This window comes from Saccopteryx bilineata, chromosome 1 (assembly GCF_036850765.1).
Source record: "Saccopteryx bilineata isolate mSacBil1 chromosome 1, mSacBil1_pri_phased_curated, whole genome shotgun sequence".
Lineage (NCBI taxonomy): Eukaryota > Metazoa > Chordata > Mammalia > Chiroptera > Emballonuridae > Saccopteryx > Saccopteryx bilineata.
The window spans coordinates 79164296-79184980 of NC_089490.1; the positions used below are offsets into that span (position 1 = coordinate 79164296).

Consider the following 20685-nt stretch of genomic DNA (forward strand, 5'->3'; position numbering starts at 1 on the left):
GAACTTCCTTCATGGCCCCTTCAGTATGATGATCACAATTTCTAACTTGAAAATCAAACAAAAATTTGAACATGTTGAAAATTTGAAATTGTGGGACTTTCTAGATAGACAGTGAGCCTCTCAAGGTGCCACTGCCTCCCCAGGGCCTCCCTTCCCATCCCCTACCCAGCCATGCAGACCTTCACTGGCTCCCAGCACATCTGCCACTGCACTGCCTCTGGGCGAGGACACAAGTCCACTCCTCTGCAGGCTTCTCTGCACCCCCCACCCCTACTCCCTCTGGGGTCTCATCCCCCACCGGCCTCGCCCAGCAATGGGAACCCGAGTCAAAGTCTGCGCTTCTCACTGTGTCACATCCGTGTTGCACCGAGCCAGGTGGCCAGGCTCTGCACCCACTGTCCTTCCTGTGACCCTACCAGCTGACTGGTGGCCCAACTTCAGCTGCTGTCGCACCTCTGCAGGCCCCCGCCCTCTCTTAGCCCTGGACCCCGCAGTCTCCACCTCTCACTACATGGGAGGTGTCCACCCACTCACCTCTGTTCACCCTCCTTCCACTCACCAGGCTGGCCACACACCACCAGGGGCCACGCAGAACCAGCCACGTCACCAGCCAGTGGCAGCTGGCTGCTTATGTGGCTGTCAGCTCAGGGAGAAGAAGTGAGGCCCGAACACGGGCAGCCACTGTGGGGGCAGGACAACCGGGGTAGACATGAGAGGGCTCACAGACAGGAGCAGCAGGATTTAGAGACTAGATACTGGGAGGAAAGAGGACAGGGCCAGAGGACAACCAGACTTCCAGCTCAGAAAAGATTACTCAGGGAGCAGAGAATCACTCTGCACAGGCTGGGGCCCAGCAGGACTCAGAAAAATGCAACAAGCCAGGCGAGTGGGCTTGGAGGTCAACAGAGAGACAAGAGTCAGACACAGGGACCCAAGAGTCAGCAGCGCTTGTGGCTGAAGGCTCATGTCCAGGCGGGGCGGTCCCTGTGACCTGTCGAAGGCACAGCAGGATATGTGCTCCCAATATCTCCTCAAGCAGGCAACTGAGAAATAGATTCCTTTCTTATAAATTTATTACATAATAATATTATAATAATTATTATCAATAATAATAATAATAATAATATAAGAAACATAGATCTCTGTGGGGTGTATCACAACATCAGGGTCAGGAGACCTCAGGACTGGAGCAGGGGTGAAATCCCCTGGATGGAACTCCATACAAAAGGAGGGTGAAGCGGTACTGACCCTGTAAAGTTAAAAACCCAAATTGAACGGAACCAAAAACCCACAGGTGAGTGTGAGACTGAGTGTATGTGACAGTCTGTTACAGTGACTGCTGTAGTGTGACCTGGTCTGTTAGTGAAAGGGTAACTGGGTGTGACTCTGCCCAGGGAATGGGGCCAATGGGCTGGGACAGGCGGGTGGGCACAGACCGGTGTGCCAGGCCCCTGGGCTGTGAAAACTTCTGTTTTCTGGATTTTTATATTTTTATTAAAAAAAGCTAGAAATATAAACAGAAACTTGTGAGTGACGTGGATGGAGCTTAGTCCAGACTCCAAACCCTAGGTTTAAAAACGTCCCAGGGCCCCCCACCCCACAGGTCATTGCTGAGTGTGAGGAGTCACAGTAAGGGGGGCTGGGGTGCCCTCTGGGGTCTCTGCTTCTCCCCAGGGCTTGCAGTAGCCTGACTTTAGGGGGTCTCCCTAGGATGCCCCCAGAAGTCTGATGGGGTGAGCGGGCACTGCCTCTGAGAGCCCTCAGGGCCCTCCCAAGCAGCAGAGCTCACTAGGGTGGCCTGCTCAGGCAAGGTGATGCTCTGGAAGGGCAGGCTGGACAAACAGCAGGTCCCAGGGGACAGGGGGGCCTCTGACTTTCTTTGGAAGTGGAGGTGGGGTGCTTTCACAGGCACGCACCCTGTGCATGCTCCCGAAGCCCTCACACTAGACCAGAGCGGCTCCATGGGACAGCTCTCCTCTCAGGCACACACAGGGCTCCGGTGCACTCGGTTGCACCCAGAGTTTCACACACGCGCACTTGTGTGCACACACAGGGCGGGGACGGGAGACTTTGGGGTCTGAGGCAGAGGCTTCTCTGCTGTAGTTGCCCAACAGTGTGGGGAGGAGGATAGACCCCCTCCTGGGCAGGGAACCCTGTGAGGGAGATGGCTGGGGGGCAGGTGCCAGTGCCCTGCCCCCTCCCCCAGGGCAATGGTCTCCCAGACCACCAGACTTTGCTAGTGCCCAGCAGGCCTGGCTGCCTGCCGCCCCTCCTCCACGCAGCACCTGAAGGGTCGCGGGGCACACTATAGCTCAGCGAGGGGAGAAGGCTGAGGCAGGGCCCCAGGGCGGCTATACTAGGATCCTAGCCAACCCCAGACCAGCTGGAGCGTCCCCCGCCCCACGTGGGGTGGCAGTGGCAGTGAGGGGCCAGAGATGGAAGACTGGGCAGCCACAGCGTAACCAGTAGGGGGTTGGGGGGAGGGGAAGGGAAGCTATTAAGGACAGAGATATTTGTTCCTTTTCTCGTTCCAAATATAGAGTGGATTAAAATATGCAAAACAAGGGGGCTCCTTGGCCCCCAACCGAGAACCCCAATGTCTCCCCCCTCCCCCCGAGTCACCAAGGTGTGTCCTGACCTCGCATGCTGAACTAGATCCCCTCTGGGAGAGCAGCCTCCGGGAGCTGTGTAGGAAACGGCCGGGTGGAGAGCCCTGCCCCCAACCCCTCTGGCTCCAGCTTCCCGGGCCGGGCCCTTCCTGACCGTGTGCTGGGGTGGGGCTCGCCGGCCGGGGAGGGCACTAAGCAATGTACAGGGCAAGTCTCCGAGCAACAGCACACAGGACGATTCATGCAACATTCCTGGCCCGGGCGCCTTAATAGGGAGCAGGCCGAGCCCGCGGCCGAGGGTGGGGGTGGGGTGGGTGGCCCTGCCCTGCCCGCAGGGCGCAGCCGGGGCGTGGGTGAGGGTGGGGCGTCAGCTGCCGTCCAGCTGCCTGAGCGCGCGCTCGATGTTCATGCGGTGGCCCACGCGCGTGACGCCCAGCTCCACGAAGTCGTCCTTGGTGAGGGCCGGTAGGTGTGCGCCCTCGATCTCATGATCTTCGAAGCGGTCACGGTGCTCGCCCAGGTGGATGCTCTCCAGCCAGTCGCCCACGTCGAACTTGCTCCAGAGCTGCAGCGGCTTTTGCTGGAAGGGCCGGCGTGGGCCGGGGGCCCCGGGGCTGGGGCCAGGGCCGGGGCCAGGTGTTGGCGAGGGCAGTGGCGACGGCGAGGGCGAGCGGCTGCGCGCGCTCACACTGCGCACCACAAAGCGCACCTCCTTCGGCTCGTGCGGGATGGAGAGGCTGGACGACTTGAGGATGGTGGGAGGCGTGAGGCCGAAGGGCCGCCCCGCGCCCCCCGCGCCCGACCCTAGCCCCTCCACCCGCTCCAGCGACGCGGGCTTCACTGGGCTCGGGGCGCGCCGCGCCATGGGGTAGCGGCCGCCCGGCCGCACCGGGTAGGAGGCCCCGCCGCCCGGGCCCCCAGGGCTGCGCTGCGCTGAGATGGAGCTTAGCTCACCGAGGCTGCTGAAGAGCCTGCGGAGGGAGAGGGGTTCAAGGCCAGGTGAGGGACGCCAGGCAGGGTGGGAGAGGGCGCAGGGGAGCTGGGCCGGTGGCCAGGACACTCAGGGGGCTGGGCTCATGGGGTAGCGCTGAGGCCAGAGGAAGAAAGAGGGTGGGATTCCGCTATTCGCTATTTGGCCCCTGGGTGCGAACCAGTGCCCTGCTGGTGTAGGGGTTGACTTCTAGACTGAACGGCATAAGGAGGACTAAAGCCAGCAGCCCCTCCACCCCACAGGGGCTTCATGACCAGCCAGCCCACCAGAGGAGAGACAGCATCTCATGGCACAGGGTGACTGCCCATCCCTGACAGCCACAGCCACTAGCTCTGAGCACTGCCCAACTAGCCAGGCCCTGGAGGGCGAGACTCTGGCAGTACCCTCACCAGTCCCCACACACAGTTCTGCTCTCAGGAGGGGACCCAGAGAAACCTGGGCTGGCTTCAGGGACGGCTGGGTCATGTACAGGCTGCTGCAGCATAAGACTGAACAAGTTCATGACAAAAGACAGACCACACTACAAGTAGCACATGCAGGGCAGGCATGAGGCAGTGGCACACCACGACACTCAGCCTCCCTGCACAGGACAGCACGCAACAACAGCAGCAGCACCCACACATGTCACAGACATGCAGCAGCGTGGCAGGAATGGCCGGGACCTGCTCATGACAGGGACGCAGCACATGTGTGCAGGCATGCACACGCATGCACACACACACACAGACAAATCTACAGATGGTGCTTCCCAACATCACCTGGCAGAACTCTCCAGTCTCTCGCCAGCATGGTGGTGGCAGGAGGCCTGCCTGGGATCTCCAGAGAAAGCCCCTCATGCCCCCCACCCCATCTGCTCCTGTGGCCGCAGGAAGCCTCAGGAGCCTGTCAGTGGCCAGGAGCCCCGCAAAGCTGAGCAGAGCAGAGACCCGATGGCCAGGAGCAGCGCATGGACAGAGGCATGGGATGAGCATGCTCACTTACACAGCCGGCGTTCAGGACCGCCGCGCAGCTAGACAGAGCAGCCACATGCAGATGGGCAGGAGAGAGCAATGAGAGAGAGTGTTAGCAGCCTGGCCCACACAGCAGGCACACGGCCCACAGTCACGACCACAGTAAGGGCAACCAGGTGCAGGGACCCCTGGCTGGATATATCTAGTGGGAGGAACTCGGGTGCAGTGGGCCCAGGTGTGATTGGAGGGAGCAAATCTGGAGCTGTTGGGGGCAAGGGGTAAGGCCAGACTGGGTCAGATCTAGGTGGTTCCTGGCTTGCCTGAGGGCCACCTGTTCTCTGGTTTGTAAGAAGCAGACCACAGAGCCCACCCATGGGCTGCACTGGAACGCCACGCTGTGCCACATTGAGTGTCGGCAGGCACCTGGGGACATTTAGTGACCCCCAAAGCTCTCTGCTGTCTGATGGGCCCCTCTCCAGCTCTCATCCCACCTGCCTCTCTGTGCCCCTGCCTAGGCTGGGCTGAGAGCCCTGCTCTGGGTTCCCCTATCCATCTCTGGGCCATCCTGACTGGCGCGCATCCCACACAGCACAGGGTGCCTTCAGCATCCTTCCTCCCCTTCACACAGGTTTTGTCTTTTCATCTCCCAACCATGCAGGGGAGCCTCTCCCTGAAGACCCAGCTCTGTTCCTCCACCAGACCTGTTTCCACTGATTTCTGGCTCTCTCCTCTCAGCTCTTCCTTACTGTCTCCTCTCAATTGCTCAGATCCAGAGTGGAGCCTCTTGAAGAAGCCAGACTATGCTCCCAACCTTGGTGGAGAGGAGCTCGAAGGACACCTGAGTGGGCCCAGGGAATAGACACCAACCAGAAGAAACCCCTGCCCAGCCACATGGCACCATGGAGTGGCAATGGCAGGAGATGACCGAGGGGGCATGGCAGGGATGATGGGTGCCAGGGACTGGTGGGTACCTGGGGTAGTAGGCGTCAGGGGCAGTGATGATGAGAGGACAGTGCTGAGAAGATGCTGAGTGAAGGACCTGTGGGATTGGGCCCAACACAAGCACCCCACTAGGGCCCGCATACAGCAACCCCAGCCTGAGACCTGCACTAGCGTGGAATCCAGCCTGGCCCTGCTCCAAAGATTACGTTTCAGTGGAGCCATTTGAGGTGTAGCTGGAGTCTGAGGTGTGACTGTGTATTGATGAGTTGGTAGGACCACAGCCAAGCTGCAAAGGTGGAGAGAATAGGATGGGCGCTGGGTCACATGTTGGAGAGGCTTGGCCTGAGACCAGAGTAGGGTCTGGGATCCAGGAGGCCTGTCTGGGCAGCCCTGGAGCCCTCCTGTCCAACAGGGGTGATCAGGAGACTGGGGGTAAAGGTGGGTAGTCTCCAGAGCATCCATAGAGACTCTCCTTTGGTGAAGTGCTGGGTGTGGGGAGGTGGGTATCAGCCAGAGAATGGGGCTGGGGCCAGGAAGTGCTAGGATTGAGGGCTATCTATGTTCTACCAGGCCATACTCCCAAGGCCACCAAAGTATGCTGGTGATGGCAGGAGGCCTAGGAGAGCCTAAGGAATGACCCGGGGCACAGCAGGGAGTGGTCGGGGTCACCCATGCCCAAGTGTCTGCTTATCCTGCCCTTTCCTCTTGGGGACAGAGAACTGCCCACATCGTACCAAGGGCAGGAGTCCCAGCTGTGTCTGCACACCCATCACCATCACTGTCCATCACCCCTCTCAGCTGTCTGACTGCCCCCCAGCCAGGCTCCAACCATGTGTGGCCACATCACAGCACCCACCAGCCTCCCGCCCTTTAACACACAACACCACCACCCCTGACACCTCCTCCAGGCAGCTCAGCAAGGCCCCCTGCCCATGGTGTCTCTTCCACCAATGTCTGCATGCTGTACTGTCCTGCATCCTCCTGACACCTTGGCCAGTGAGGTCTGGCCTTGCCCCACTGCCCTGCAGTTGCCAGGCTGCCAGCAAGACCCCCTTGATGATGTATCCACCCATTTCCCTTCAAGGTACCCTTTCCTCCAAACTTCCTCCCTATACAGGTTTCCCAAGCTGCCCTCTTAGTTGGCACTTTCTTACCCCACCCCCTTTGCTACAACCAATGTGTCTGAGAATGCCACATGGAGGCCCAGCCAGTCTCTCCTGAGCGCCAGACCTTTACTGGGTCTCCAACAAGCTCCTACTGCCCCAGTCATTCCTGTACTAGGGGCCTGGGAGCCACCATCAGCATCCCGTGTTTTCTGTCTTGTGGCTGACGGGTAGCCAGCTCCGGCAGTAGCCCTGCCCCCCTGCTCGGCCTCAGCCACCTTGCATCCAGAGCTTTCAAGGTCTCACCCAGGACCTCACTGCCTTGCTATTCTCCTGGTACGTAGCACAGAGCCAAGAACCCAGAGGCATTGACAAGACATCATCAAGCAAAAGTAACATGACATGTGACTTCCAGGCTTGACCACTTGTCGGCCTATTGGTACCAACAGGCAAGAAAAGGTCCAAACCCTGGCCTGGCCTCTGCCTCGGGGTTCGGCTGTGGTGATCAAACAGGACAGGTAAGGGCCCAAGGCCTGTCATTTGGGAGCCTTGTTTAGAAAGATAATCCTGAATAGGAGCAAAAAAACTAGACACAGGCTTGTGAGCTCCATACCCTCTGGTCACCGCGTCTATACCTGCTGATGTCTCCAACCTTGATGGCCTGCAAACACCCCTGCACCTCCTCCTCTTCCTGATCTTTCCTGCCCCCAATCACATCTCCTGGGGACACACCTGCACGTGTCCCCAACCCCACGTGTCCTGAAAGGACACCCTAGAGCCAGTGCCCCCACACCAGCCAGCACACAGCAGGCGGCAGTCCAGGTTTCAGAAGAACTAGCCCTGCTGGCCTTGAGGCACTTGCACTCACGAGTCCCTGTCAAGCATTTGAGCAGGACAGGGCTTCTCCGGTGTCACAGGAACTTCTGTGAGGCACTGAAGAAGCTGACGGGCGTGAGGCCACAGCACGCAGCACACAAAGGCACTGGGAAGTACTGCAGGGAAAGAAACCTTTTAACTTTGTATGTCCAAAGCTGTGTCACTACAAACTTTCTCATAAAACCAGATGTGAGGCCTGCACAGCTGTGAAACGCAGGGCCACAGCAGAAGGGAGTGTTGCGGTGGGGCCCGGAGACACAACCTCACACCACTTCTGGGCTCAGATCTAACCACGGAGCCCCAAAGACAAATGGAGCTCAGAACAGATGGGGGGCTCAGAGACAGTGTGAGTTCTGTCCCCCAGGGCTTGACCCAATGCTGGAAGCATAGAGCAGGTGGATGGCCTGGGACCAATGTCCCCAAAAGCTAAAGGTTCTGGACCTTCCAGTGGTGGCACCCGGCTGCTGCCCCCTCCAGCTTTATCCAAAAATCAAAGAATGCCCCAAGCGGATGAGCCGATCATCTTCATAAGTTACTGAGCTTCGAAGCCATGACACATGGGCAGCTTAACTCGCCCAGAAAGATTTCCAGCTACTAAGTATCTTGTGGCTAAAGGACATCAGAGTCTGGACTGAGCCACTGGGGGGAAGGTGGGCAGAGAGGGGCGTGTCAGAGGTGAGGAGTAAGGTGGGCCTGGAACACGTGGGGGACTGGGGACGAGGGGCAGAAGTGTGGTGTTCCAGGTGGCTATGGCCCCTGCACTGGGGCCTTGGCCAGGAACAGCTCTGGGAAGGAAATGGCTTCCTCCGGACATCATAACTTCCCACACTTTGGACAGTTCCCTAAAAGGCAGTATCAGAAGTTTCGTCACAAAATGAAAAGTGACTGCCAGATTCTAGCTACCACTGGATGGAGGACAAGGGCAGCCCCAATGGGACCAGCCACTGCTGGCCATAGAGGGAGTCGCTGTGGCCAAAGCCACTGCTCATGCGGTGCCCCTGCTCAGAGGGTCGTGGTTTCTCTGGGTCTGAGGTGGGGATCAGAAACACAGGGAGAGGGAGGAAGTAAGAGCAGGAGCCACGGGAAATGAAGAGGGAAGGCTGGTCAGGGCATGGAGTGGGGAGCACTGGGTACACACCACAGATAAATAAGAGTCATCTACAGAGCAAGCACACACTCTGCATGAGTCAGCTACACATAAACCCCGCGTCAGCCATCAGAAGGTTTGGGGGACAGAGGCTCCAGACGTTGGACAGAGAGCAGTATTTGGAGTCAGACAGATGCTACCACTTACTAGCTGGACTGGATCTCTTTAGAATATCAGTTTTATTGCCTGGAAATAAAGAGTGTTGGTGTCCACTGGCAGCATGGCTGTGAGTATGAAGCAGAGCACCTGGGGTCACACCCAACACTCATTGTCCCCCAAGGACTTCAAGAGCGAACCTGGCTGAGTGCTGGGTGATGACGACAGCAAAGACCACAGCTCACTGTGCCGCAGCCCTGGGCTTGGTGCTTCGTGGGTGACACTGCCTGTTACCCCCACCATTTCACAGGGGAAGGACTAAAGTTCACAAAGTTTAAGTGGCTTCCCCAAGACTACAGAGCTCAGCCATGACCTGCTGAGGGCTGAAACCCAGAGCCATCTGACACCAAGCTGATGTCTGGCAACGAAGTAAGTTGCCAAAGTTGGTGAGGGCCATGTCATGAGGATGTTGTTTTAGGCTGTCTGGTGCCTGCATCCCTGTAACAGCACCTGATTTTCCCTGGAGAACCTCCCTCCCTCCCTCTCAATGTCTGTTCACTAGGTGGAAGGACCCCATGCCCAGGTTCCCCGGAGAGCACATGACTTAGGCCCGGCTGACAACACCTGTGTCTCCCTGATCCCAGGGACTGATTCAGGGGAGAGCTCAGTGAAAGAGGCTCCCTTTCCAGTGGGTGCAGACAGACAGAATATAAAGATCGTGAACTCCAAGAAAGGAAACGGGCTTAGGATCCTGGTACAGCCCAGAGTCAGGGTCAAGAACTCCTTACTCTGACAGAGAAGAAATGCTGAAGACGACCGTGGGACCATGAGTTCAGAGAGGGGATGTTGGAAGAGGCCAGCTGAGCGATCCCCTCTGTCCTGCCCTGTAACTGTCCCAGCCAGCCCATAGGAGCACAGTGTCTGGCTCCACAATCAGTAAAACTGAACGGCGTACCTGTCTTTCTGTGGGATCTGTCCTGAGCCACCTCCCCGGATCTCAAACCACAAAGACAGCACTTGCATTTGGCTTCATTCTTTCATCCACTTGTCAAATGTTTATTGAGGGTCTGCACTGTACTAAGCATTGTGCTACCCACTTTTAAGGGCTTTAATTTTCATTGAGATCAAAGGGCACAGAGGGCAGAGGGCAGAGAAGTGGAGAGGAAGGAGCTAGTTGAGGTTGGTCAGGAAAGCCCACTTTCCAGAGTTTGGGCCTGCAAAGGCCTAGGGCCCTGGCTGCTCAGCCCAGCTGGACCACAGCCATGCTCTAAGGGCACATTTGACACTGCCCTGCTGGGAAGGGAGCAGACATCCCACTGGGAGTTGGAAGAGGAAAAAAAAGAGAGGGCCCCAGAACAAGCTACTGGGGACTCAGGAGCTGGGGGACACACTCCAGGACCTCCATCTGGCACCGTGAGCTTCCCAAGCTCCCACTCATCCTTTGAACCCTGAACTGGAAGAAGGCAGATCAAACAAGCCCTTGTGAGGAAGACTTGAACTCTGCCTTCCAAGTGGACAGTCAAGGGCCTGCAACATTGGTCAAGATAACAAGAAGAAGTCTGAAAGGGGGGAGAGCCCCTAAGGGGCACAGAAGGGCCAGCCAGGGGTTGACCACTGTACCTCAGAGCAGCACCCTTGGAGACACGGGTCCCCGTGGAGGAGGAGCCGTGGGAATGGGCTCGAGCCAAGTGCTCCGGCAGCTTCTGCCCAGCCAAAGCAACCCCTGCCCCTTTTCCAGACACAAGTCCCCACCTTGGGCAGGAGGTGGGAGGGAGGATAGACAGAGGGACGAGGGAAAGTACGGAGAAAGCAAGAGGGCCGATGCAGGGCGCAGAGATGGTGTGACTCCATCTAAGAATGGCTTCTTCGTGTCCTCTCAAGATCACACACAGAAGTCTGTGTCTGAGGGGCTCTGAGGCAATGCTGAGAGACAGAAATGTTTCTGTGGCAGAAAACGAAAAGTTGGTGTGGGTCCCAAAAGAAAAGGGCAAGAGGCAAGAGGTAGCTACAGGAAGGTGGACAGCAGCCACGTGAACACATGAGGATGGGGGGAGTACACCAGGCCGCAGGGAAGTCAAACAACTGGGCAGGCAGGGTGCGACTCTAGGGTGGACCACAGATGACCCTTAATGGTAGAGGCTGCTTTGGTCCAGAGCAAGAGAAAGCTGCCCCCAGGCAGGGAGCCTCCAGAAGGGCTATGGAGGTGCTCATGCCCAGCCTGGACCTCTGGCAGTTGCCCAGCTCTCACTCTCAGCACCAGCAGGATCAAGAAAACAGCAGCCCTGACATTTCAAATCCCTGAGAAGCCTTCTGATTCAGACAGACAAGGCAAGGCCAGATGAAGAACAGAGGGGCAGATGGGGGAGGACAGGCAAGGGGAGGACAGAAGAACCATATGGGCAACAGGAAAACAGGGAGGCCCGTGGAGATGGGACAGGACCCTCCCCAACTGCCCTGCTCACCGAGCTGCCGTGATGGGCGACTTCTTGGAAGGGTCCAGCAGGCCGCCCAGGCCGCCGACTGGTTCCTCCCCCAGGGAGCGCGTGTCTTTGTTCAGCTGCTGCAAGCGGGAGCTGAGCTCACTGATCACAGTTGGTTTGTCGTCTTCGGGCCCAGGGAGCCCCCGGCTCTCCAAGGGGTCCCCCCACAGCTTGGACCTTCTCTGGAAGAGGTAGCGAGGACGAGCAGGCCCGGCAGCAGAAGCCAACCCAGCGGAGGTGGCGTGGTGCTGCTGGGCTATGAGCTCACTGTCCGAGGACTGCTTCAGCAGAGGGTCCCTGAAGGTCACCGGCCCCTTCCCCAGCGGGGACTTGAGCTTGGGCTTGGGAGGCACTGGTGGCTTCTCGAGTAGAAAAGTGTGTCCATCAGCGAAGGAGGTGTGGGTGTCAGTGAGTTCCCCGCTCTCAGAGCTCAGGGTGGACATGCTGGACACTGTGGAGATCGTGCTTGTGGTCTCCAGGTGGGGGTCGCTGGAGCTGCGTGTGTCTGCCTCCTCCACCCCAGAGTCAGCTGCAGACTCGGGGGCTGGGGGCAGCTCACTGCTTGGCTTCCCTGAGGCCGGGCCTGGCACCGTGGTGGGTGAGGGACCTGGGCCAGGCAGTGGGGTGGCCAGAAGGAGTCCGTTGGCAAATTCTTCGGGGGGTGGCACCAGCCCAATGCGAGCTAGTTCCTCTCTGGTTTCCTCGTCACTAGAGGACAACTGGGCAGGTGGCAGATTCACGGCAAAGACAAGCTCTGGCTCCTCCTCTGAGCTGCCCTGGCCTGGCCCGGGGTCTTTTGGGGTGCTGCCAGGGGGCTGGGCCTGGGGACTGGGCAGGGGCTCTGCCACCACTGCAGATTGTGCGGGTGCTGGGGCCAACTCTGGGGTACCCAGGCGCTCCTCTTCAGCCCCCAGCCCACTGGGCTCCTGCCCGTTGCTGGTGGCATGGACAACAATGAGGCCAGCTGGGCGCTGCAGAGACGTATCCAGGACACTGAGGATCATGGACTTCTTGTCCTCGGGTGACTTCCGCTCCTCCCGGGGGGCTTTCTCGGGCTCCCTACGAGCAGGCACAGGAACCCAGGCTGGGCTTCTGGGAGAGAAGGCTGGGGAGGCCAGGGCTCCTCGCTCAGTGTCTCTGGCTTGAACGTCCACAAACAGGGGCCCAGAGCGGTCAGTGTCAGGACTGTGCACAGGCGTGGGGGACCGGGAGGGTGTCTGGGAGGCCAGAGCCCGCTCCCGGGCAGCCAGCGCAAGGGCCAGTGGTGAGCTAGGGTCCAGGGGTTTGCCAGTGAGTGGGTGGATGAAGGTGGAGCCAGAAGGCCCAAGGCTGGGGCCGCTGACCAATGGCTTCAGAGCAGAGACAGGGGAGGGCAGCAGCAGGTCGCGGCCGGTGGTGGCGCTGGCCCCCAGAAGGCGCTCGTCGATGGAACGGGAGGGCTGCAGAGAGGGCAGGTCTGCGCTGGGGGGGCTGCCCTCGATGGCTCCCACCGACAGGAAAACGGTGGAGCGGCGCCGCTCCTCCAGCCTCCGATCCTTGGCTGGGCCTGGGCCTGGGCCTGGGCCGCTGAATGCCAGCCCCGGGCTGTCCCCAGGGCCGTAATCAAGGCCGCTCGGCCGAGGCCCGCGGTGCGTTGGGGAGGGCTCACGCGCGAAGCTGCCGCCTCCTGGGCCAGGGCTGCCCACAGCCAGGGCCGCGCGCTCCTGGGCATCCTCCACCTGCAGCTGCTTCACCAGCGGGCTCTTCCTGCGCTGAGGCTTGGACGGCGCGAAGAGGCTGGCGCTGAAGGCGCCCAGGTTAGCATAGGGGCTGTCGGGGCCCGGAGGCCTCGGCCGGCGCTTGGGGCGCTCTGGCGGGGTGGCCGCTTGCGGGGGCCGGGGGGCGTCGCCCGCCTCAGGCGCCGAGTCTTGCAGGATGATCATGGAGCGTGCGCGTTTCTGCCGCTCGGTGTAGGGCAGCGGACCTAGCGGCGCCCCGGATTCGTACAGGCCAGCGGCCCCCACACCCAGGCGCGCCTCCAAGCCGGGTTTGAAGCTGGAGCGCACCGTGTCGTAGGCCCGGCCAGGCGGAGGAGGTGGTGAGAAGGCGGGGGGAGGACCAGAATCGAAGTAATAGGGAGCGGGCGGGGGTGGCGGCGCGGTCTGCGGCGGGGGTGGGATGCCGCGACCCTCGCGCACCGAATCCTGCATGGATGTGCTCCGCGGGAAGCGCCCCTCCAGCAGGGACGCCAGCTTCTCATCCTCCCCTGCGGACAGAGGGGCCGGTCAGCACAGGCGCTGGTAGCTGGAGACTTGGAGGAGGCCCTTCTGCAACCCAGCGCCCGCCCTACGCAGAGGCAACCCTGTCCCAACTCCATCCCAGTGCAGCCCGGGTCCCAGAGTAGGGGATGCCCCTTAGAAGTCAGCGGGAGGTGCTAACCTGACCAGGAGGATGGAATCAGGGCGGGCATGGGGTCTGGGGTTGGAGAGCAGGGGAGGCTGGGGGAACCCAGAGCAGGGATTCTGAGCAAGGCCCACGATCTGCACAAGACCACTGCTGGTTCAGGGGGGTTCTTGTGAAGGCTGGGGAGAGATATATAGGGTAGGGGGGCCCATCAGCAGAAGCTCTGAGAAACGACCCAAACTGACCACATGACTTGGGGCCAAGACCTGCCCAAAGAGGGTATGGGCAGCCCGCTAGTCAGAGGGGTAGGCTAGGGGGGCTTCCCACTGGAGACTGAGCACATCAGAACCACCAGCTGTGGAACAGGTAGGTTTCACTGGGAGGCCCTGGTGGCAGCCAGCGGCAGGAGGGAGATGGTCAGAAATGAGAGGGACGCTGTCCCTGAGCAGAACTGATATACAGTAGACAAGGGGACAGCAGGGCTGTGGCCAGTGGAGCTAAGCCTCTGCTAGGAAGAGAGGGGCTGTTTTGTGCACATCCAGTGCAGAGCCACGTGGACAGACTGGACTGGGAGAGGCCGCCAGTCACTGATACTACCCTAGTGGTTAAAATTTGGTAAGTTTGGGTGGAAGGGAGGGCAGGAGAAAAGATAAAAATAGATCTGCAGGCTGACTACCTCACCTGTCTCAATTTTATTCCCTACTGGCTATGTGACCGCAAGCCAAGCCTTGAGCCCCTCTGAGCCTCAGTTCTCTCATGAGAAGCACAGACTAGAATGAACCCCTTTGCCTGCCTCAGACGTAACTAGGATCTGAGCAAGAGTAGGGCGGAGTGCTCAGGGACCTCATCTTCCTGCTGCCTGCCTAGAACCTGGCAGACCCTCCTTGTAGACAGTGTGGACACCTGTGCTGCAAGTGTGTTCACTTAGGCTGCAGGAGCAGACAACCCAACCCAAGGAGAGTGGATGAACGGTTCCTCCACGTTCACACGCAGGTCTCTGGTGGAGTGCCTTGGGGATCTACACCTGGCCTCCCTCTGGGCTAAGTGATATTTTTATGAACCCACCATGAGGCAGCTTGCCTGTCCCCAGCCACCTCCTCCGTTCACCACCACTGTGCTCTCGCCAAGCCACCTACGCCTTGTTTGCATCTTGTCCTGCAGAACAGCTCTTGTATCCCTGGCCCAAAAAGGGCGGGCTTCTGTGTGAAAAGGCTTTACTGACATTCCTTAACCTCTTGGCACTGCCTGCCGCCCCTGTGGGGCTGTGAACTGGAGTCATTTAAAGCTCACAGCACAGGGCTAAGTGCCTGAAGGTGACCCAGGTGGGAAGTCAAGTTCATCATCATCATCGTTTTTAGGTCCCACTGCTGGAGATGAGAATGCTGCGTGTAAACACCCATAAGTGCGTGAAACAAATCTATGGGGTGGAGGGTGGAGGGCAGTGCTCCTAGACGCTGCAGGGGGTCTGGCATGCCAAGTTCTAACTTCAGGAGAACACAAGTCACTTGCCTCAGGATGAAATGGGGAGCCTGTTCTGATGCCATCTAGGGTGGGCAGGGCCCTCTGCCCAACAGTAGCAGCAAGCATCTCCCTAGCACTTAAGCGCCAGCCTCAAGATGCTGGACTGAAGCTGCTAATGCTAGCAGTGGCCATCGCGCTTGGTACTCAGCTGTGAGTGCAGCCCACTGGGGGAGCCTCAGAGTGGCACTCGAGGCAGGTAAGTCCTAGGTGGTCCCCATGTTTATGGATAAGGACCCTGAGGTTTCAAGGATTGAATTCTGTGCCCAGGGCCACACAGCCAGAACAAAGGGTGAGCGCCCTAGCAATCAGATAACTTATGCAGCAGGCAAAGGAGAGGAGGTTAAAGACGAGCTCCTCTCAGTTCACTCGTGGATGAGTCCTGAGCACCAGAGGGCCTGGGAGGGGTGAGTGGGGAAGAGCTGCCACCTGGGCTTATGTAACCATGGGCATGCACTTAAGATCTGAACCTGTCAATCCTGGGACTGGGTGTGGCTGAGGGACAGGCCTCTGGCAAAGTGAGGACAGATGTGAGGACAGGCCTCTGGCAGTGAGGGCAGATGGAGAACAGTGAGTCTGGTAGACCCGGATCAGAGGGCAGCAGACACAGAAGTCCCTGGATGAAGCAGGAGAGAGCTGGACTGGTTCCCAGGACCCCAAGGAAATGAGGAGGCCACAAAGGGTCAGCTGCAGGAACAGGGTAATATCTGCTCTGCAGAAGGTCCCATTTGATCAGAGGGTGGAGCTGGGGCAGAAGGTCAGGAGGAGAGCAAAGCTGTGGTCCAAGAACAAGACACAGGCCTGGCTGGGCAGGGCTGCAAGGATGGCGAGGAGTCAGGAGGAAGGTATTTAAGGAGGCAGTCCACCCTAATTTGTCAGGGGGCGCAGAGAATAAGGAGGAAGCCATGGAGGACACCCAGGGCTTAGGCCAAGGGGGTAGGGGGTGTGCCTCTGAGCTCCAAAGTGGCTGCAGTCTTACCTACACTCTTCCCCACCTTCCCCCCTACAGAAATGACCCATAACAGTCCCTGAAGGGCCATGCCACACACGATGGATGGCCTTTATTACCAATTCACCACATGGTCTCCCAGAAACCCCCACTCATCCTACATGTCTAAGCTCAGACACTTCCCCCTCCGGTCTTCCATGATTCCCAGATACGGCTGAACCCCCTAGTCATGTCTCCAACTGTACATGCTCCTTCACACTCACCATGTAACTTCCAAGCTGAGCTGTCTGCACACGTGTCACCTCCCCCAACTGAGCCCCACACCTGTCCCAGGGTCAGCCTAGAGTAGGATCAATCATCAGAGGTCCTAGGGTGAATGAGGGATTGGGGTTGGGGTAGCTGGTTGGCCAGACAGGTGAACAGAAGACAGAGAAGGCAGCTGTGTGACCTTGGGTGAGTCATTTGACCTCTTTACCTCAGTTCATCGCCTGTAACACAGGGATCCTAGTACTTACTTCCACAGGGAAGTAACTAAGTACTACATGAAGCAGTGAGCACAAAACAGTGTTGGAGTTCTACATGGGCATTTCCTGGTTAACAGATGATGGGTGTGGGGAGTTGTACAGGACAAATAAATGGACGAGTGGACAGGTCTGGGGGTCGATGGATGAACAAGTAAGCAAGAAAAAGGCATTGGATGTCTAAAGGGACAAGCAGTGGGCAAGAGTTGTTAGATGACCGGGGCAAGAAAGGACATGCCAAATGTGGGGCATGACAGCAGCTGGGCTGCGATGAGGTCCCAAGGGAACAGGTACAGAGGCAGACAGACCAAGGACACAACCTTGAGAAGGACCCACATTGGTGTGGTGCGGTGTGGTGTGGTGCGGTGCGGTGCGGTGTGGTGCGGTGTGGTGTGGTGCGGTGCGGTGCGGTGTGGTGCCGTGCGGTGTGGTGCGGTGCGGTGTGGTGTGGTGCGGTGCGGTGTGGTGCGGTGCGGTGTGGTGTGGTGCGGTGCGGTGTGGTGCCGTGCGGTGTGGTGTGGTGCGGTGTGGTGTGGTGCGGTGCGGTGCGGTGCAGTGCGGTGCGGTGTGGTGCGGTGCGGTGCTGGAGGAGGACTGAACAGGTGCAGCTGATAACCGATTGGAAAACCAGGAAGTGTTGTCCTAAAACTGGGAGAGGAGTTTCATGGATGAGGGAGCAGGAAAACTGTTAACTGAAATCAGAAAGGGAAGGGGTGGTCAAATGTCCACTGGGAGGAATGCCCTGGGAAATACTGGTGACCACAGTGAGAGCAATTTCAGTTTTAAGTACAAATACAGCTAGCCTTCCCCAGGCTGAAAAGCAGGTAAGGGATGGGAAACAGCAAGTATAGGTGACTTTTGGATAAAACTGGCCTTGAAGAAGAGAGGCACTGAGTGATACAGGGGGTAGGGTGGGGGGCAGGTTCAAGGGGAGAGTCATTTTAGGACCAGAAACATGACATGTACTCAGGCATCTAGAATAGAAGAAGAAGACCCAGGGATTAGATGCTTGCACTTATGGGAGGTATATGAGGGAGAGCCATGGGATGAGAAGCCACGGATGGGTATGGGGGAGTCTCAAGGGTCTGTTTTAGCAAACTATCTCTGGGTTTGATGAAGGACTGACCCCCACATTATATCCACAAACATGACATTTCTGGGCTGGGACCAGGGAGAGGCAGGACTCAGAGGGAAACCCTAGTTGAAGGTGGTGAGAGGGGTCCTCCAGCCCCGCACCCACCCCGGCCCCAACCCAGCCCTGCCCCATGCAGACCCCAGCCCAGCCGTACCTACAGACTTGGTCCGTGGAATCCCCTTCCGCAGGGAGCCCGGCAGCTTCTCTGGGCCTGGAAGGCCCTGGCGCTCAAACAATGACTGTTGTGGAGTCAGGGAGGGTCCATGGAGGTTACAGGACACTGGAGCCCCCAGGCATGAACCCAGCCCCACCCATGCTCTTCCTAAGCCTAAGATCACACACCCCGTGCACTATTTCCAACATGCTAGTGCCCAGGTGCCTGCGTCCAGAGTAGGGCCAGCCAGCAGGGCCAGCCAGCAGGGCCCGGCCACAGAGAGTGCTGGGTGGGGCTGATGCAAGGGTGTCCAGAGCAGACAGTGGCCCTGGGTGTGGCCCAGGTGAAGCTGGGGGAGCGGTGCAGGCGCCCAGTGGAAGATATGGGCTGGAGGACAAAGACATCATTTCTGGTGTGATCAGGGCTGTCACAGAACCTGACTCAGGCACTGAAAGCCACTCAGCACGTGGTCAACTTTGGCCATTCTGGGAGCTGAAGTGGTCCCAAGTACCTCTGGGATGGGCCGTGGGGACCTTCACAACCACCCCTGGAGAGTGAGGTCCAAATGATGGGTCCCTAGCCCAGAAGATGCACAAATGCCCATGTTCTGCCCAGTCCCCAGTACCTCCACCTCCCAGTACCCTCTCCCCCTAAAAACCCCCACGCCCAGCACCCCCACCCCCAGAACCCTCCATCACCAGCACCCCCCTCACATCCAGCTGGCTTACGCTGATCTCGGCGGGGGTGATTCTCCGACTGGTGGGCCGCTGTTTGACGGTGGCCGCTCTTGAGTCAGCATCCGCGATGTCAGGCCTCAGTGTGGGCTCGGCCGCGGCTGCCAGGATCTCGTCTAGTTTCTCTGCACAGCCAAGCAGGTGCCATTTCAGCTGCCAAGACCTTGAGTAGCTTCCCTGTTCCGTCCCCTGTGCTGCTGAGGCCACCTCAGACCCGCACTCCCAGGGCATGCTTTCACACCTGGGACGGGCCTTACACACCTAGCCCAGGCCCTGCTCCAGCCTGCCGCCCATCCTCGGGGAGGCTCCAGGGGACCCCGGAGGCCCTGGAAAAAGGCTGACTGACCATTAGGGAGAAGACCCGGACATGCTATAAGAACCTGGAGTCCCCCCGAGTTTCCCTGCTTCCTTTGCCTCTCATTTCCCCCTCAGCACAAGGTCTCCCTGTCCAGGCCTCATTGCACCAGGACAGGCCCTGAGGAGCAGCAGTGCTCACAAAAGATGGGAGTCAATCAAGAATGAGTGAACAGTCTGACCAGGCAGTGGCACAGTGGGTGGGGCTTCAGATTGGGACGCAGAGGACCCAGGTTCGAAACCCTGAGGTCACCGGCTTGAGCATGGAATCACAGACATGACCTCATGGTTGCTGGCTTGACCCAAAGGTCACTGGCTTGAGCAAGGGGTCACTTGCTCTGCTGTAGCCCCCAGGTCAAGGCACATATGAGAAATCAATCCATGAACAACTAAGGTGCTGTAAGGAAGAATTGATGCTTCTCATCTCTCTCCCTTCCTGTCTGTCCCTATCTGTCCCTCTAACTCTCTGTTTAAAAAAAAAAAAAAGAGTGAATGGTGGCACTTTCGGAAAACAACTCATCGCCCAGCCCAAGGCTGGTTAGGAGGCCACTAACATCATCTGGGGTAGGAGGTGTGGGAAAAAGGTGTGGGAGGCAGTTGGGAGTGGGGCAAGGAGGACCCTCCAGGGGGTTGACACCAGAAAAGGCCCAGGCAGAAAGGCACCTGGAAGCCTCAGGCACTGTTCTCAAATCTATGACCAAAGAAAAGCTTCTTTTGTTTTTATTAAAGTTATTTGATGCTTTTAAAAGTGTTTTTTCATTATCAACACGACTTGGAAGTTTTGTTAAACTCCAAGAATTCTGGGTGGAGGGCTGGGGTGGGCCTGGTCAGAGCCAGTAAGTGGGGCACAGCAGGGTATTTATCTGCTGCCAGAGGGACCTTCTTACTCACTCAGGAGCCCCACTCACTCCACCCTTAGCTCAGGCTCGAGATCTCCAAGTGCTTCCTGACTCAGGGACTGTGCCAACCCTGGAAACCCGGCGTCAGGTTACCCAAGTGCCCCCACTGGAGGACGTCTGTGGTCAGCCTTCACACCTCCTACCAGCACCTGCCATTCCACCTCTGTACCCAATCGTGCAGAGTAAATAAATTCCTGAGATGTCCAGTACCCAACCCAGACTCAGTTTCCTCACCTGAGAAAACAGCATACAAACGCATCTGCTTGAGTGTTGAGAACTAACATCTACCTAAGAAGTGTCTGGCTCTGAGCAGGCACTGAGCTCACATTCGCTACAATCCTTCCTGTCTACAGGCCTCAGCTCCCAAACTGTTTACAGTCTCCCAGAAGAGCACGTGCCCTTCCCCACAGGCCCAGGGCACCCATCCTGGCCCTGGCACAGGTCAACCAATGTTTTAATTCACCAGCAAACACGCCTCCACGAGGACCAGCTCCAAGTGCTGCCAGGTTCTGACCACAGCTGGCCTGTAGAGGCCCTCTTGTGTTTGAGATGAAGTGAGTAACTCCCTTCGGAGCAGAGATCACCATCATCACGTCCTAGGTGACGGTGCAGAGTTAGAAGAGCTTTACCTGAACCCTCTCCTCTCATCCACAACTTAATGGAGATGTTGTCACTGCCCTCATTCCACCCAAGAAACAAGCTCTGAAAGAAAAGCGTAACCAGATCATACATGCAATAAGTGAAAGGTCAGACTTAGCTGCCAGGCTGTCCAGAAACCACAGACAGAAAGAGAAGAGTGGGCCCTGGCCGGTTAGCTCAGCGATAGAGCATCAGCCTGGCGTATG

The 20685-nt window shown here is 58.3% G+C and overlaps 1 protein-coding gene across 2 annotated transcripts in view; it reads right to left on the bottom strand.

Annotated features, from left to right (window-relative positions):
* Positions 1 to 1143: 1143 nt before the first annotated feature.
* SHANK3 (SH3 and multiple ankyrin repeat domains 3) overlaps positions 1144 to 20685 on the bottom strand; it is a 52758-nt gene continuing 33216 nt past the window's right edge. For both annotated transcript variants that reach the window (XM_066254522.1, XM_066254518.1), the window contains 4 exons: positions 18582 to 18712; positions 17854 to 17938; positions 11177 to 13439; positions 1144 to 3580 (listed from right to left, as the gene is read on the bottom strand). In XM_066254522.1, coding sequence (XP_066110619.1) covers positions 2977 to 3580; positions 11177 to 13439; positions 17854 to 17938; positions 18582 to 18712 — 3083 coding nt within the window. In that variant the 3' untranslated portion in view covers positions 1144 to 2976. The remainder of the gene's footprint in view (positions 3581 to 11176; positions 13440 to 17853; positions 17939 to 18581; positions 18713 to 20685) is intronic.